The sequence below is a fragment of the Haliotis asinina genome, chromosome 4 (assembly GCF_037392515.1).
Source record: "Haliotis asinina isolate JCU_RB_2024 chromosome 4, JCU_Hal_asi_v2, whole genome shotgun sequence".
Lineage (NCBI taxonomy): Eukaryota > Metazoa > Mollusca > Gastropoda > Lepetellida > Haliotidae > Haliotis > Haliotis asinina.
In genome coordinates this window covers 1930360-1945819 of record NC_090283.1, presented here as the reverse complement: position 1 = coordinate 1945819, position 15460 = coordinate 1930360, and the positions used below count along the sequence as shown (strand labels likewise).

The window sequence follows — 15460 nt, the reverse complement described above, 5'->3', positions numbered from 1 at the left end:
TTCAAACACTCATGTATTATTTGAATGTTGATGTGCGTATAAAGTTAGGAAAAGTGAAACCTGTGAAGCGGTCTTACTAACGAAAACTAAAACCTGGGAAGAGGTCTTTCCAGCGAAAAGTATAACCTGTCTCTCCAAAACAAAAACCTCAAATGCGGTTATTCTGGGAAAACAACCTAATATATAGTGAGAAACACACTTTAGGTTTATATGACTGAAGCGACTCTGCCTAGTGTAAACGACATCTGGTATGCGTGATGTCAGTGTGCTAGAACCTGGTACTGTCAACGGGCACCATGCACGACACTTAATGGTCCATTCCTGCTGCCTCAGTTGTGTCGATAGGGAGTAATAACAACTCGTGGAGTAATAACGACTCATGGAGTAATAGCGACTTCTTTATTACAGTTAGGAAGACGTGTCGGTGAAGTTTCAAACAAGCAAGTGCTGAAGAGAATGATGATCAGTATTGAACAAACTACAGGAGCAATAGTGGTAACTGTCTTAATACCTACCTATCTACCTACCTATCACTACCTACCTTCCTACCTACCTACCTACCTAACCACCCACCCACCTCACCTACCTAAAGGTGGTCAGTGCTGCCCTCACCCGGCAATGTTCTCTGATCGGTGTGTATAGCGTCATGCATGAGCTGACGGCGTTGTTTCTTATAACAGAATGAGACACTTGCTGGTCCTAAGTGTATGGCCGTCATTAAATTATCTGTCAATTATTTTTCACCTGGAATGTTTCCCAGTTTGTCCTTTGTTAACGTCTGGGAATCATCCACGATTCATAGAGATACAAAGGTGTTCTGACAAGCTTAAGGGGGTCATCACACAACATCATACAAGATTTAAAAAGGTGTAGTGACTGGTCTGAATACCGTGTACATGACAGTGTGAGGCCTGTAGTGGTCAAAGACCAAACAGTGTTATCTGGAATCTTATTCCGTTTTTTTTCTGTTTTGTTTATAGATACGACTGGGAGTTTCAAATTTGAGTCCAAACTTTGTATATACCAACAGGGCAGGTAACTGGGTAGCTGTTGTATTTAATGGGACCACGACCGCATGGCCTGGGATGAGAGTTGGCAGCCAAAGAGAAATGAACGCCCTGAATATGGTTTACCTGCATCCCAGTATACACAGTTTGTACTCAACATGTACTACCTATATTCAACGAATACAACCCGTACTCCGCTTTTAATGAACCTGCATACATCTGTACACACATACTAAAGTACCAGGAACAAGAAATGTGATACAATAAAGACCATTGTCACTCAATTGGCATTACGAAGTTGGAACAACTTCTTATTGTTTACAACACATATCTACGCATGAAACGCCGTGTTGTTAGCAACAAAGAAGTAGTAAATCCATAGCATACGGTCTGAGATTAAGTTACATGTAAATTGTCAAATCACGACATTGCTAAAGGACGCGTTCAATCGTGCAGTTAAGGTTGGTCGAGTTCTTTTCTGGGGTGTTATAGTTAGGAGTAGGTACGTTTCCTGCATGCAAAGTCTCTCCAAGATAATTGATGCTAGATATAAGATTGACTTAGAGGGCACAGAAACAAAGACTTCACTCACCACAATGCTGTCGACATGTAGACTGAGGTGAGACGCCATGATTTACCACAACACTCTCCACATGTAGACTGGGGTGAGACGCCATGATTTACCACAACACTGTCGACATGTAGACTGGGGTAGAGGCCATGTATCACCACAATGCTGCTGACATGTAGACTGAGGTGAGACGCCATGATTTACCACAACACTCTCCACATGTAGACTGGGGTGAGACGCCATGATTTACCACAACACTGTCGACATGTAGACTGGGGTAGAGGTCATGATTTACCACAACACTCTCGACATGTAGACTGGGGTAGAGGCCATGTATCACCACAATGCTGCCGACATGTAGACTGGGGTGAGACGCCATGATTTACCACAACATTGTCGACATGTAGACTGGGGTAGACGTCATGTATCACCACAACACTGTCGACATGTAGACTGGGGTAGAGGTCATGTATCACCACAACACTGTCGACATGTAGACTGGGGTAGACGTCATGTATCACCTCAACACTGTCGACATCTAGACTGGGGTGAGACGCCATGATTTACCACAACACTGTCGACATGTAGACTGGAGTAGAGTTCATGTGTCACCACAACACTCTCCATATGTAGACTGGGGTAGAGGTCATGTATCACCACAATGCTGTCGACATGTAGACTGGGGTGAGGCGCCATGATTTATCACAACACTGTGGACATGTAGACTGGGGTAGAGGTCATGCATCACCACAACACTCTCGACATGAAGACGGGGATTGACGTCATTTATAGCTAAAATACATGGAATTATCATGATACGGACCTCCTATTATCAGAAATTTGCGGTCCGCTGCAAATGATATTGGACCGCTCAACCTTAACGACGGGCCATTATCAAGCCCGTTGTTAGGTGACGTCATAAGTAGCTCAGCTGTTGAAGTTCAATCACCTACGGCTCGATTGAACTTGGGTTCATTATTGACCATATATCTGTCTCACATTTGTCACATGTGCCTGTGCCATTATGCACGGTCGGGCAGTTAATGAAAGACCTCGGGCTTCTGCAAATGATAATGCCCTGAAAAATAGCATTACCCTTATAGTATCACCACAACACTGTCGACATCTAGACTGGGGTAGAGGTCATGTATCACCACAATGCTGTCGACATGTAGACTGGGGTAGACGTCATGTATCACCTCAACACTCTCGACATGTAGACTGGGGTGAGACGCCATGATTTACCACAACACTGTGGACATGTAGACTGGGGTAGAGGTCATGCATCACCACAACACTGTGGACATGTAGACTGGGGTAGAGGCCATGTATCACCACAACACTGTCGACATGTAGACTGGGGTAGACGTCATGTATCACCTCAATGCTGTCGACATGTAGACTGGGGTGAGACGCCATGATTTACCACAACACTGTCGACATGTAGACTGGGGTAGACGTCATGTATCACAACAACACTGTCGACATGTAGACTGGGGTAGAGGTCATGTATCACCTCAATGCTGTCGACATGTAGACTGGGGTGAGACGCCATGATTTACCACAACACTGTCGACATGTAGACTGGGGTAGACGTCATGTATCACAACAACACTGTCGACATGTAGACTGGGGTAGACGTCATGTATCACCTCAACACTCTCGACATGTAGACTGGGGTGAGACGCCATGATTTACCACAACACTGTCGACATCTAGACTGGGGTGTTTACGCCATGATTTACCACAACACTGTCGACATCTAGACTGGGGTAGAGGTCATGTATCACCACAATGCTGTCGACATGTAGACTGGGGTAGACGTCATGTATCACCTCAACACTCTCGACATGTAGACTGGGGTGAGACGCCATGAATTACCACAACACTGTGGACATGTAGACTGGGGTAGAGGTCATGCATCACCACAACACTGTGGACATGTAGACTGGGGTAGAGGCCATGTATCACAACAACACTGTCGACATGTAGACTGGGGTAGACGTCATGTATCACCTCAATGCTGTCGACATGTAGACTGGGGTGAGACGCCATGATTTACCACAACACTGTCGACATGTAGACTGGGGTAGACGTCATGTATCACAACAACACTGTGGACATGTAGACTGGGGTAGACGTCATGTATCACCTCAACACTCTCGACATGTAGACTGGGGTGAGACGCCATGATTTACCACAACACTGTGGACATGTAGACTGGGGTAGACGTCATGTATCACCACAACACTGTCGACATGTAGACTGGGGTAGAGGTCATGTATCACCACAACACACTCGACATGTAGACTGGGGTAGAGGTCATGTATCACCACAACACACTCGACATGTAGACTGGGGTGAGACGTCATGATTTACCACAACACTGTCGACATGTAGACTGGGGTGAGACGCCATGATTTACCACAACACTGTCGACATGTAGACTGGGGTAGAGGTCATGTATCACCACAACACTGTCGACATGTAGACTGGGGTGAGATGCCTTACTTACCACAATACTGTGGACATGTAGACTGGGGTAGACGTCATGTATCACCACAACACTGTCGACATGTAGACTGGGGTGAGATGCCTTTCTTACCACAACACGTTTCAGCAGAGCACACATTTACTTGCACGTGACGAGCATTCGCAGTTACATCAGTAAGTTACTACCCTGAAACACTGGACATTTTATGTAAAACAAGTCGATGTGAAACCAACATGCACCAAATAAATGTTGTGGAAATTACAGCTGCCTGAAACAATTCAGTTCAGAACAAATGCCAATAGCGTAAGGAAGTCATACAGTGGTAGAGAAAACTCAAAGGCAGTCTACGTCACCAGATATTTATCAGGAAAGGACCAAGATCACTAGTAGATATTCTCCCACAAAGGACGTATGCAGGGAACGGGTTGTATTTCACATGATGCACTTTGTAAGCTGTGTGTTTTCCATGTCAGTGTGACCCGGGTTCTATCACAATTACAATACCCGTAAAGAAACCGTGGGTTATCACGGGTGATGTAGCCCCACAAACCTCTATTGTGCCTCCACTTTAAGCTCGACAGCTCATTTCATGTCATGCTGCTGATAACATTGTTGTGACATTTCAGCAAAACTACACTTCAGGCGGTTCATAGAATAGGGTGCAGAGAAAAATCTCAAGTCATTTTCAAAGTCGGGGTGGGGGTCTAAACCCACTGACAACTAGTTCTGGTCAGTACATGTAGGTATTCCCCATCTAATGTGTGAGAATATATTCATAACAATAATACCTGTATTTGTAATGCGCCGGATTCAAAACCACGGCATGCTCAAATCTGATTTATTAAATGTGATAATTATTTCTCCGCACAACCAAAGCTGTCTGTCACAGAGGGAGCAGAAGGTAATTGCTTCCTCCCGAAGCTATCCGCTCGGTCAACGCCAGTTGGCACCATCTCTAAGTCTGGAGTGGTTTGACAGTGTCTACCAAGTCTCAAATCTCTGGCGAACCAGGGTCTATAAACTATACCTAGGATAATCATTGTGATGACTACCAGAGTAATGACAATACCGAATGTTCTAGGAGCCTTACGTTTCCAACTTCCCGTCTCAAAATTCCCATCCCAGTTATGTACCAATGACAGTTCCCTAATACGATGCTTCATAAGCACAGACTGTAAATCCTTCAGGTGCGGAGGCAAGTGTAGTCCTGTGGTGTTCTTAAACATGGAGTGAAAAGGTTCCCATGTTAATGTGTCTGCGACATTAGGTAACTTAATTATATCAGTCCATGAGTTTTAATTCTAGTCTCATTATGATAGTAAGGCATCAGTATAAGATGGTCATTGGATCCTGAGCATGTGACATTCAACTGTGTGAGGACACGAGGGGGGTGGGGGGGGGGGGGGGGTTATTCTAACAGTCAGTGGATGTTCGATATTTTGACTGCATACTATAGTAACGTCCAACACGTCCACAGTAGTGACAATCCACTGACCATTATTTATATAGTGAGCCATTTGTAATATCGCCTTTGGGCTCACTTCAGAACTACATCTTCTTTTTTATTTTATCCCGGTTCCTAGTGATCAGTGCAATGACACATATTTGAGTAAAATTTACGTGATACAAAGAGCTGACAACATGACAACATCCTCTCATAGGGTAGGTGCAGGTACGCTGTTCTAAACCTTCAAGCAATACGTACTTGGTGCGTTCTACGTTAATGCCAATCATGGTCGATTCAAGTTTGTAACTCGCAACTAAGCTGTTGTCCGTGTTACGTAGATTGTTACTTAATACCAGTGGCATCGGCATGTTATGGATCTTATAGACCTCAAAGCGATCAGTGAGATCTAGAAGTGGAAAAGACAACTAGAATTTTATTATACTACAAGACTGCTTAACATGTCAGCGTCTGGTAAAAGTTCCATAAATTATCTTCCGGGTCGGTTGCCAAAGTAAACCTAAGGGGTAAGTTATTTTGGATACCCTTTAGGAGGACCAGCAGTTCGCTCGGCGTGACGGTATTTAGTTATAAATGTCCTAGTGAAAGGATGCTTTACTGATTCTGGATATGTTCGATGTAGGACATGAGTGTCGTAGCCTGTCGTAGCTCTTCGATGACTACTTCTATCTTGATGCAACTGAGCAGTTACATTACCTATGTTTTCATCAACTTGATGAAGATTGTCTATAATCGAATTGATTGCATGCCTGTTTATATCTCAGGTCGTCTTACAATAGTCACAGCCAGGAATCAGCTATCCATGCCGAGTGAAATCATCATTGTGAAATATGGCAAGACGAATCAGCTGTCCATGCAGTGTGAAGGGATCATCATGAAATATGGCAAGACGAATAAGCTATTCTGTCAATGTCGTGTGAAGGCATCATTATGCCATGAAGAAGGATTATTTTAGACATCTAAATAATTCCGCCTGAGATTTACTTTAATATGAGACAAGTGAAGTATGGTCAACTTGTCATCATACACGTATTAACTATTAACCCCGCTGCTCATGGCCAAGATAAAGATATGATCATCTTATTAATATACGTATTAACTAAACTAACGACAAGAGAAAATATGATTTTTTGTTGTTGTTGTTTTTTTTCTGTTTTTTTTTTTGTTGTTCTTTTTGTTGTTGTTGTTATTTTTTAATTTGTCATGAACTGAGCGTCTTTGATAAAACGAAGACATGACGGCAAACGTTCCAAAAGTATTGTACACATCACAGGAACGCATCGTTTTGGTGTTGAAGGTCTAAAACGCGGAAATTATGTGAATCGTGGTTACGTTCATGAAATGCACGTACGAAAATGTAGTTGAAATGGGTTTGCCGAATGCTGCAGCATCACAGCAAGTGAAAATACACAACAGGAATGTCACGATTGACCCAGGAAGAAAGAGAGGGAGCCATTAGAATGGCCGAAATAGGAGCTACGCAAGCTCATATTGCCCGAAAATTCACCTGTAGACCACTGACAGTGTTCGGGCTTTTACAACGGTACAGGCAGACTGGTCAGACTTATGACAGACCACGGTGTGGATGACCACGGAGTCACAACATCACAAGAAGACCGCTACATCCGGACGATTCATCTTCGCAAACGTTTTGTGCAACGGAAACGGCAGTGGGTCATGGGATCAGTCGACGTACAGTGTCGAGAAGATTGCGTGCAGCAGTAATTCGGGCGTACCAGCCATTCCGTGACATGGCCTTGACCCCTCAACATCGGCGTAATCGACTGCAGTGGTACGACACCTATTAACTGTTGACCACGCTGTTTATGGCGAATATGAAGTAATAATTGAAATAACCTAATCACTGCGATGATGACGTTTATGATTGAAGGATATTGAATACTGTGCTAGCGGCAAGAACAGTGGCGACAAGAAGACTGAAGTGAGACGTCACAGCCCGGCAGTCGACGCCGTAACTGAGCATATGACACATCGGTCATGCCACTTGCTCATGGCCAGTGAATTATCATTCATATTATCACCAGCAATATATTAAGAGTTGAACATTGAAGTACAGTTACAAAATAGAACTGGCTGCAGAAGTAAGCAACGACGGGGGAATATCTATCATTTGTAACCGTTATTATATTCGTATCATAATGATGTTTGTTTGTATAAATGTTTGATATATTGATTTAACCATACACTAATTATAGATATGCACGTGCTTCCGTCAACGGCGAGTATCTTTGTGAGTCGGTCATGAGCAAATATCAAGTGTTGAGACTGACCGCAAGTTTTGACTGGTAGGGAGGATTCAGCCCTTCTCACAATCGCAAGAATTCATCCGTTCATGTCAAATGATAAAAAACAAAGTGGTATCTGTGATGGACGAGGCTCATGTGGGCAACAATACACATTCACTGAGAGAGAGTTACAGCCTTCAATCAAGGGAACCTTCAAATCAATCACTCGGCTGAATGCAGACCCTGACTACCTGCCAGATAACAGTTGTAATGGTTATATAACATCACATGACACGAGTCTTAGCTGTGCAATTACCAGACGTTTAGATATCTCAAAGAAAAATGAATTCATCAATTCTAGTTGTAAAACTGATTTAATTTAAAGCAAAATGGCAATGTATCGTCAAATGTACATCTAATCTTAATTGTTAAACATTGCGCTGCATTTCAGGAAAATGAAATTGAATCTGGAATAGTTTGCAATTGTAATTCTGGACAAAGCGACATGTCCTAAACACACATGTCTCTGTTCTTCCCTGTCCCGTTTCAACACAGGGAAACATAAACTAATTCAGTGGTCACTAAGTAACAGTCACACTTTTGTACCAGATGCTGTGCTATGATGTGCTCCCACACGCATCAGTTTAGATACCGCCCTACAAATGTAAGTGTACCTTTTTAATCATGTTGAGCAGTGGTTAAAAACATTTCCGTTGAATGATGCGCGAGCATGTTCATGTCCAGTTCTGCATCCGCCTCGACATTTATAAACAGCATGCATTATGAGGCTTGTCTGTTTGCTTGCCACCACGGCAACTGATGCAAAGACTACACTAACCTATAGAAGATGCGATCAGTTATCTTTCTGGGGGAATTATCCATGTCTGGTATTTTCTTAGTGTTACAGTTTTACTTACTAAAACAGGACGTCATTCACATACTCTTAACACCAACATTGATTGTTTGGCCAAGATACAAATCATTTCTACTTCACACACTTACCACACGTGCAAAGTTTTCCTTCTAATACGGCTCTGATTGGTGTAACCGCTTCTTGACTTAACCTAGTAGCTGTTAAACATCTTGAAATAGATGATATATTGGACGAACGCTGCCATTAAGTCTATATTTCAGCCAATGAAAACATCGTGTTTTACAGATCTCAGCTCGTAGCAAGGTTTGATTGGATAGTCCACGGTTGTCACTCTTGCATTTTCACATTCAAGTTTTCATACCTTCAACGAATTGCATTTTTTTCTTTGCGTTCACTTATGTATTTTCTTCTTAAACCAGGTCAAAGCAGTTCTTGTTTCACTTACCTGTCCTTTAATGTAAGGACAGAAATCAAAAGAAACCACGAAGAATGATGTTCATTTAGTCAGTTTGGATTCTTTGACTGACTCCATGGCATGTTATTAGCCATCCGTGTACATGTAGGTGTGCAGATTTAAATGTAATCATTGTATAAGCGCAGTCACTCAAATGTAATGTCTGTATCTTTTCAGGAATATCAAGATCATTTCGAAGATGATATATGTGGCACATATAGTAACATTCACACAAGGTATAGCTAAATCATTTTCTTTCCAGTAAGGTGCTATAAAATAGAAATAGTCCAGTCTCACATAATTCACGGCCGGGCGGGACAACTTAGGAATGGCCAGCGAGTCCTAACACACAGAAGGGAACAAGCTACAAAGACGTAATCTATATCAGTGGAACGATCTCTAGGACATAAACACGAAAATTTCATGTGCCAGTGTGTTCACGTGTTAATAAGCTCACAAAATGGCTCTGAAAATGCATTTCTGCAGAAATTTCTGGCAGAATTTTTTTTCCTGCAGAAATTTCTTGTATAATTTATCACACTCCTGCGTGAGTGTTTATTTCAAGTAATAAGCACTCAGCGTTATCAACTGATCTGATATTTTTCTTTCGCTACCAGATTTATCTTAGTGCCTTCAGTCAGGTCGACATATTCAAAGCATGAATCAGAATGTCAATGTAACGATGAAATGCGGGGTACACTGTTGTAAGGAAGCCCAACACGTTTTCGTCCACCTGGACAAGCTGCGTTGGATAACAGAGGTAAAATGTATCCTGATTCATCTGGTCTAACTACAGAGCACAAACAGGCACCTTTGAGTAATTTGTGAACAGGACTCAGCAGTGTGACATTCGGTAAATCCTTCTGTTGTTACTAAGTGGCATATGAGTCATATCACACACGTCTACCTTTCCCACCTGACGAGGGAGTATCAGTGTGGCCCTTGCACATGTGTTCCTGTTTCGTGGATTCCACCACATACAGCTTACTGCTCCTAAATGTCCTAAATATCAGGCCTTTTCAACTCCCTATACTGAACGTATACATAGATGGCAATGGACATGATCATAGCGAACAAAGCACACTGAAGTGGTATAGGCAAGTAAGGAAACAAAATCCGTTGCTATTGCACTGCAGAGAAATTTGTTTCCGCTTTTCCACTTCCCAATGCCCAAAGTATGCTGCATGACAAACGGTGTTCTTACCTCTTTAACATTTCGTCTGTTACAGAATACCATTTGACTTTGTTCCTTACCACCAGTGTCTTCATATTATCCTATGAGTAAATGTGTAATCACATTGAAAGTAGTTTTATATTTAAATGAATCCACTGAACCACATAGTTCTGTTTGTCTTGAAATCCATTTCCAAACAAATGACACATACCAACATACATATAAATGGGCACGTATACGATTCTTAAGACGACATCTAATTGTCATCAACCCTTTTGAGCCCAGCGATATACGTTTACCCTTTAACGTTTACAAATGTCCTTGAGTGCACTTGAGACGGAGCAAAATGTACAGCCTGAGATGGAAACATAATTTATAGCAAACCAGTTTAAACAATTGAATGTGGTTATTTCCACAAACACCTTTATTTGGATTTCGGTGTAATCATTCTCTGTGTCTTTCTCTATGGTCAGCAGTTTTGATGTAATCATTCTCTGTGTCTTTCTCTATGGCCAGCAGTTCGGGTGTCATCATTCTCTGTGTCTTTCTCTATGGTCAGCAGTTTGGGTGTCATCATTCTCTGTGTCTTTCTCTATGGTCAGCAGTTTGGGTGTCATCATTCTCTGTGTCTTTCTCTATGGTCAACAGTTTGGGTGTCATCATTCTCTGTGTCTTTCTCTATGGTCAGCAGTTTTGATGTAATCATTCTCTGTGTCTTTCTCTATGGTCAGCAGTTTGGGTGTCATCATTCTCTGTGTCTTACTTTATGGCCAGCAGTTTGGGTGTCATCATTCTCTGTGTCTTTCTCTATGGCCAGCACTTTCGGTGTCATCATTCTCTGTGTCTTTCTCTATGGTCAGCAGTTTGGGTGTCATCATTCTCTGTGTCTTACTTTATGGCCAGCAGTTTGGGTGTCATCATTCTCTGTGTCTTTCTCTATGGCCAGCACTTTCGGTGTCATCATTCTCTGTGTCTTTCTCTATGGTCAGCAGTTCGGGTGTCAGCATTCTCTGTGTCTTTCTCTATGGTCAGCAGCTTTGATGTCATCATTCTCTGTGTCTTTCTCTATGGCCAGCACTTTCGGTGTCATCATTCTCTGTGTCTTTCTCTATGGTCAGCAGTTTGGGTGTCATCATTCTCTGTGTCTTACTTTATGGCCAGCAGTTTGGGTGTCATCATTCTCTGTGTCTTTCTCTATGGCCAGCACTTTCGGTGTCATCATTCTCTGTGTCTTTCTCTATGGTCAGCAGTTTGGGTGTCATCATTCTCTCTGTCTTTCTCTATGGTCAGCAGTTTTGATGTGATCATTCTCTCTGTCTTTCCCTATGGTCAGCAGTTTGGGTGTAATCATTCTCTGTGTCTTACTTCATGGCCAGTACTTTGGGTGTCATCATTCTCTGTGTCTTTCTCTATGGCCAGCAGTTCGGGTGTCAGCATTCTCTGTGTCTTTCTCTATGGTCAGCAGCTTTGATGTCATCATTCTCTGTGTCTTTCTCTATGGTCAGCAGTTCGGGTGTAATCATTCTCTGTGTCTTACTTTATGACCAGCAGTTTGGGTGTCATCATTCTCTGTGTCTTACTTTATGACCAGCAGTTTGGGTGTCATCATTCTCTGTGTCTTTCTCTATGGTCAGCAGTTTGGGTGTCATCATTCTCTGTGTCTTTCTCTATGGTCAGCAGCTTTGATGTAATCATTCTCTGTGTCTTACTTTATGGTCAGCAGTTTGGGTGTCATCATTCTCTGTGTCTTTCTCTATGGTCAGCAGTTTGGGTGTCATCATTCTCTGTGTCTTTCTCTATGGTCAGCAGTTTGGGTGTCATCATTCTCTGTGTCTTTCTCTATGGCCGGCAGTTTGGGTGTCATCATTCTCTGTGTCTTTCTCTATGGTCAGCAGTTTGCTTGTCATCATTCTCTGTGTCTTTCTCTATGGTCAGCAGCTTTGATGTAATCATTCTCTGTGTCTTTCTCTATGGTCAGCAGTTTGGGTGTCATCATTCTCTGTGTCTTACTTTATGGCCAGCAGTTTGGGTGTCATCATTCTCTGTGTCTTTCTCTATGGCCAGCACTTTCGGTGTCATCATTCTCTGTGTCTTTCTCTATGGTCAGCAGTTCGGGTGTCAGCATTCTCTGTGTCTTTCTCTATGGTCAGCAGCTTTGATGTCATCATTCTCTGTGTCTTTCTCTATGGCCAGCACTTTCGGTGTCATCATTCTCTGTGTCTTTCTCTATGGTCAGCAGTTTGGGTGTCATCATTCTCTGTGTCTTACTTTATGGCCAGCACTTTCGGTGTCATCATTCTCTGTGTCTTTCTCTATGGTCAGCAGTTTGGGTGTCATCATTCTCTCTGTCTTTCTCTATGGTCAGCAGTTTTGATGTGATCATTCTCTGTGTCTTTCCCTATGGTCAGCAGTTTGGGTGTAATCATTCTCTGTGTCTTACTTCATGGCCAGTACTTTGGGTGTCATCATTCTCTGTGTCTTTCTCTATGGCCAGCAGTTCGGGTGTCAGCATTCTCTGTGTCTTTCTCTATGGTCAGCAGCTTTGATGTCATCATTCTCTGTGTCTTTCTCTATGGTCAGCAGTTCGGGTGTAATCATTCTCTGTGTCTTACTTTATGACCAGCAGTTTGGGTGTCATCATTCTCTGTGTCTTACTTTATGACCAGCAGGTTGGGTGTCATCATTCTCTGTGTCTTTCTCTATGGTCAGCAGTTTGGGTGTCATCATTCTCTGTGTCCTTCTCTATGGTCAGCAGTTTGGGTGTCATCATTCTCTGTGTCTTTCTCTATGGTCAGCAGTTTGGGTGTCATCATTCTCTGTGTCTTTCTCTATGGTCAGCAGTTTGGGTGTCATCATTCTCTGTGTCTTTCTCTATGGCCGGCAGTTTGGGTGTCATCATTCTCTGTGTCTTTCTCTATGGTCAGCAGTTTGCTTGTCATCATTCTCTGTGTCTTTCTCTATGGTCAGCAGCTTTGATGTAATCATTCTCTGTGTCTTTCTCTATGGTCAGCAGTTCGGGTGTAATCATTCTCTGTGTCTTACTTTATGACCAGCAGTTTGGGTGTAATCATTCTCTGTATCTTACTTTATGGCCAGCAGTTTGGGTGTCATCATTCTCTGTGTCTTTCTCTATGGCCAGCAGTTCGGGTGTCATCATTCTCTGTGTCTTTCTCTATGGTCAGCAGTTTGGGTGTCATCATTCTCTGTGTCTTTCTCTATGGTCAGCAGTTTGGGTGTCATCACTCTCTGTGTCTTTCTCTATGGTCAGCAGTTTGGGTGTCATCATTCTCTGTGTCTTTCTCTATGGTCAGCAGTTTGGGTGTCATCATTCTCTGTGTCTTTCTCTATGGTCAACAGTTTGGGTGTCATCATTCTCTGTGTCTTTCTCTATGGTCAGCAGTTTTGATGTAATCATTCTCTGTGTCTTTCTCTATGGTCAGCAGTTTGGGTGTCATCATTCTCTGTGTCTTTCTCTATGGTCAACAGTTTGGGTGTCATCATTCTCTGTGTCTTTCTCTATGGTCAACAGTTTGGGTGTCATCATTCTCTGTGTCTTTCTCTATGGTCAGCAGTTTGGGTGTCATCATTCTCTCTGTCTTTCTCTATGGTCAGCAGTTTTGATGTGATCATTGTCTGTGTCTTTCCCTATGGTCAGCAGTTTGGGTGTAATCATTCTCTGTGTCTTACTTTATGGCCAGTACTTTGGGTGTCATCATTCTCTGTGTCTTTCTCTATGGCCAGCAGTTCGGGTGTCAGCATTCTCTGTGTCTTTCTCTATGGTCAGCAGCTTTGATGTAATCATTCTCTGTGTCTTTCTCTATGGTCAGCAGTTCGGGTGTAATCATTCTCTGTGTCTTACTTTATGACCAGCAGTTTGGGTGTCATCATTCTCTGTGTCTTTCTCTATGGTCAGCAGTTTGGGTGTCATCATTCTCTGTGTCCTTCTCTATGGTCAGCAGTTTGGGTGTCATCATTCTCTGTGTCTTTCTCTATGGTCAGCAGTTTGGGTGTCATCATTCTCTGTGTCTTTCTCTATGGTCAGCAGTTTGGGTGTCATCATTGTCTGTGTCTTTCTCTATGGCCGGCAGTTTGGGTGTCATCATTCTCTGTGTCTTTCTCTTTGGTCAGCAGTTTGGTTGTCATCATTCTCTGTGTCTTTCTCTATGGTCAGCAGCTTTGATGTAATCATTCTCTGTGTCTTTCTCTATGGTCAGCAGTTCGGGTGTAATCATTCTCTGTGTCTTACTTTATGACCAGCAGTTTGGGTGTAATCATTCTCTGTATCTTACTTTGTGGCCAGCAGTTTGGGTGTCATCATTCTCTGTGTCTTTCTCTATGGCCAGCAGTTCGGGTGTCATCATTCTCTGTGTCTTTCTCTATGGTCAGCAGTTTGGGTGTCATCATTCTCTGTGTCTTTCTCTATGGTCAGCAGTTTGGGTGTCATCATTCTCTGTGTCTTTCTCTATGGTCAGCAGTTTGGGTGTCATCATAGTCTGTGTCTTTCTCTATGGCCGGCAGTTTGGGTGTCATCATTCTCTGTGTCTTTCTCTATGGTCAGCAGTTTGGTTGTCATCATTCTCTGTGTCTTTCTCTATGGTCAGCAGCTTTGATGTAATCATTCTCTGTGTCTTTCTCTATGGTCAGCAGTTCGGGTGTAATCATTCTCTGTGTCTTACTTTATGACCAGCAGTTTGGGTGTAATCATTCTCTGTATCTTATTTTATGGCCAGCAGTTTGGGTGTCATCATTCTCTGTGTCTTTCTCTATGGCCAGCAGTTCGGGTGTCATCATTCTCTGTGTCTTTCTCTATGGTCAGCAGCTTTGATGTAATCATTCTCTGTGTCTTTCTCTATGGTCAGCAGTTCGGGTGTAATCATTCTCTGTGTCTTACTTTATGACCAGCAGTTTGGGTGTAATCATTCTCTGTATCTTATTTTATGGCCAGCAGTTTGGGTGTCATCATTCTCTGTGTCTTTCTCTATGGCCAGCAGTTCGGGTGTCATCATTCTCTGTGTCTTTCTCTATGGTCAGCAGTTTGGGTGTCATCACTCTCTGTGTCTTTCTCTATGGTCAGCAGTTTGGGTGTCATCATTCTCTGTGTCTTTCTCTATGGTCAACAGTTTTGATGTAATCATTATCTGTGTCTTTCTCTATGGTCAGCAGTTTGGGTGTCAT

The 15460-nt window shown here is 42.8% G+C and overlaps 1 protein-coding gene across 1 annotated transcript; it reads right to left on the bottom strand.

Moving 5' to 3' along the window:
- Positions 1–10729: 10729 nt before the first annotated feature.
- LOC137282134 (uncharacterized) lies at positions 10730–14643 on the bottom strand. Its single transcript, XM_067813861.1, has 11 exons — positions 14575–14643; positions 13973–14059; positions 13371–13457; positions 12941–13027; positions 12726–12812; positions 12554–12640; positions 12296–12382; positions 11651–11737; positions 11436–11522; positions 11049–11135; positions 10730–10834 (listed from the first exon to the last, which is right to left on the bottom strand). Exons 1-11 carry the CDS (start codon positions 14641–14643, stop codon positions 10730–10732), a joined length of 957 nt encoding a protein of 318 aa, XP_067669962.1.
- Between the last annotated feature and the right edge of the window lie 817 nt (positions 14644–15460).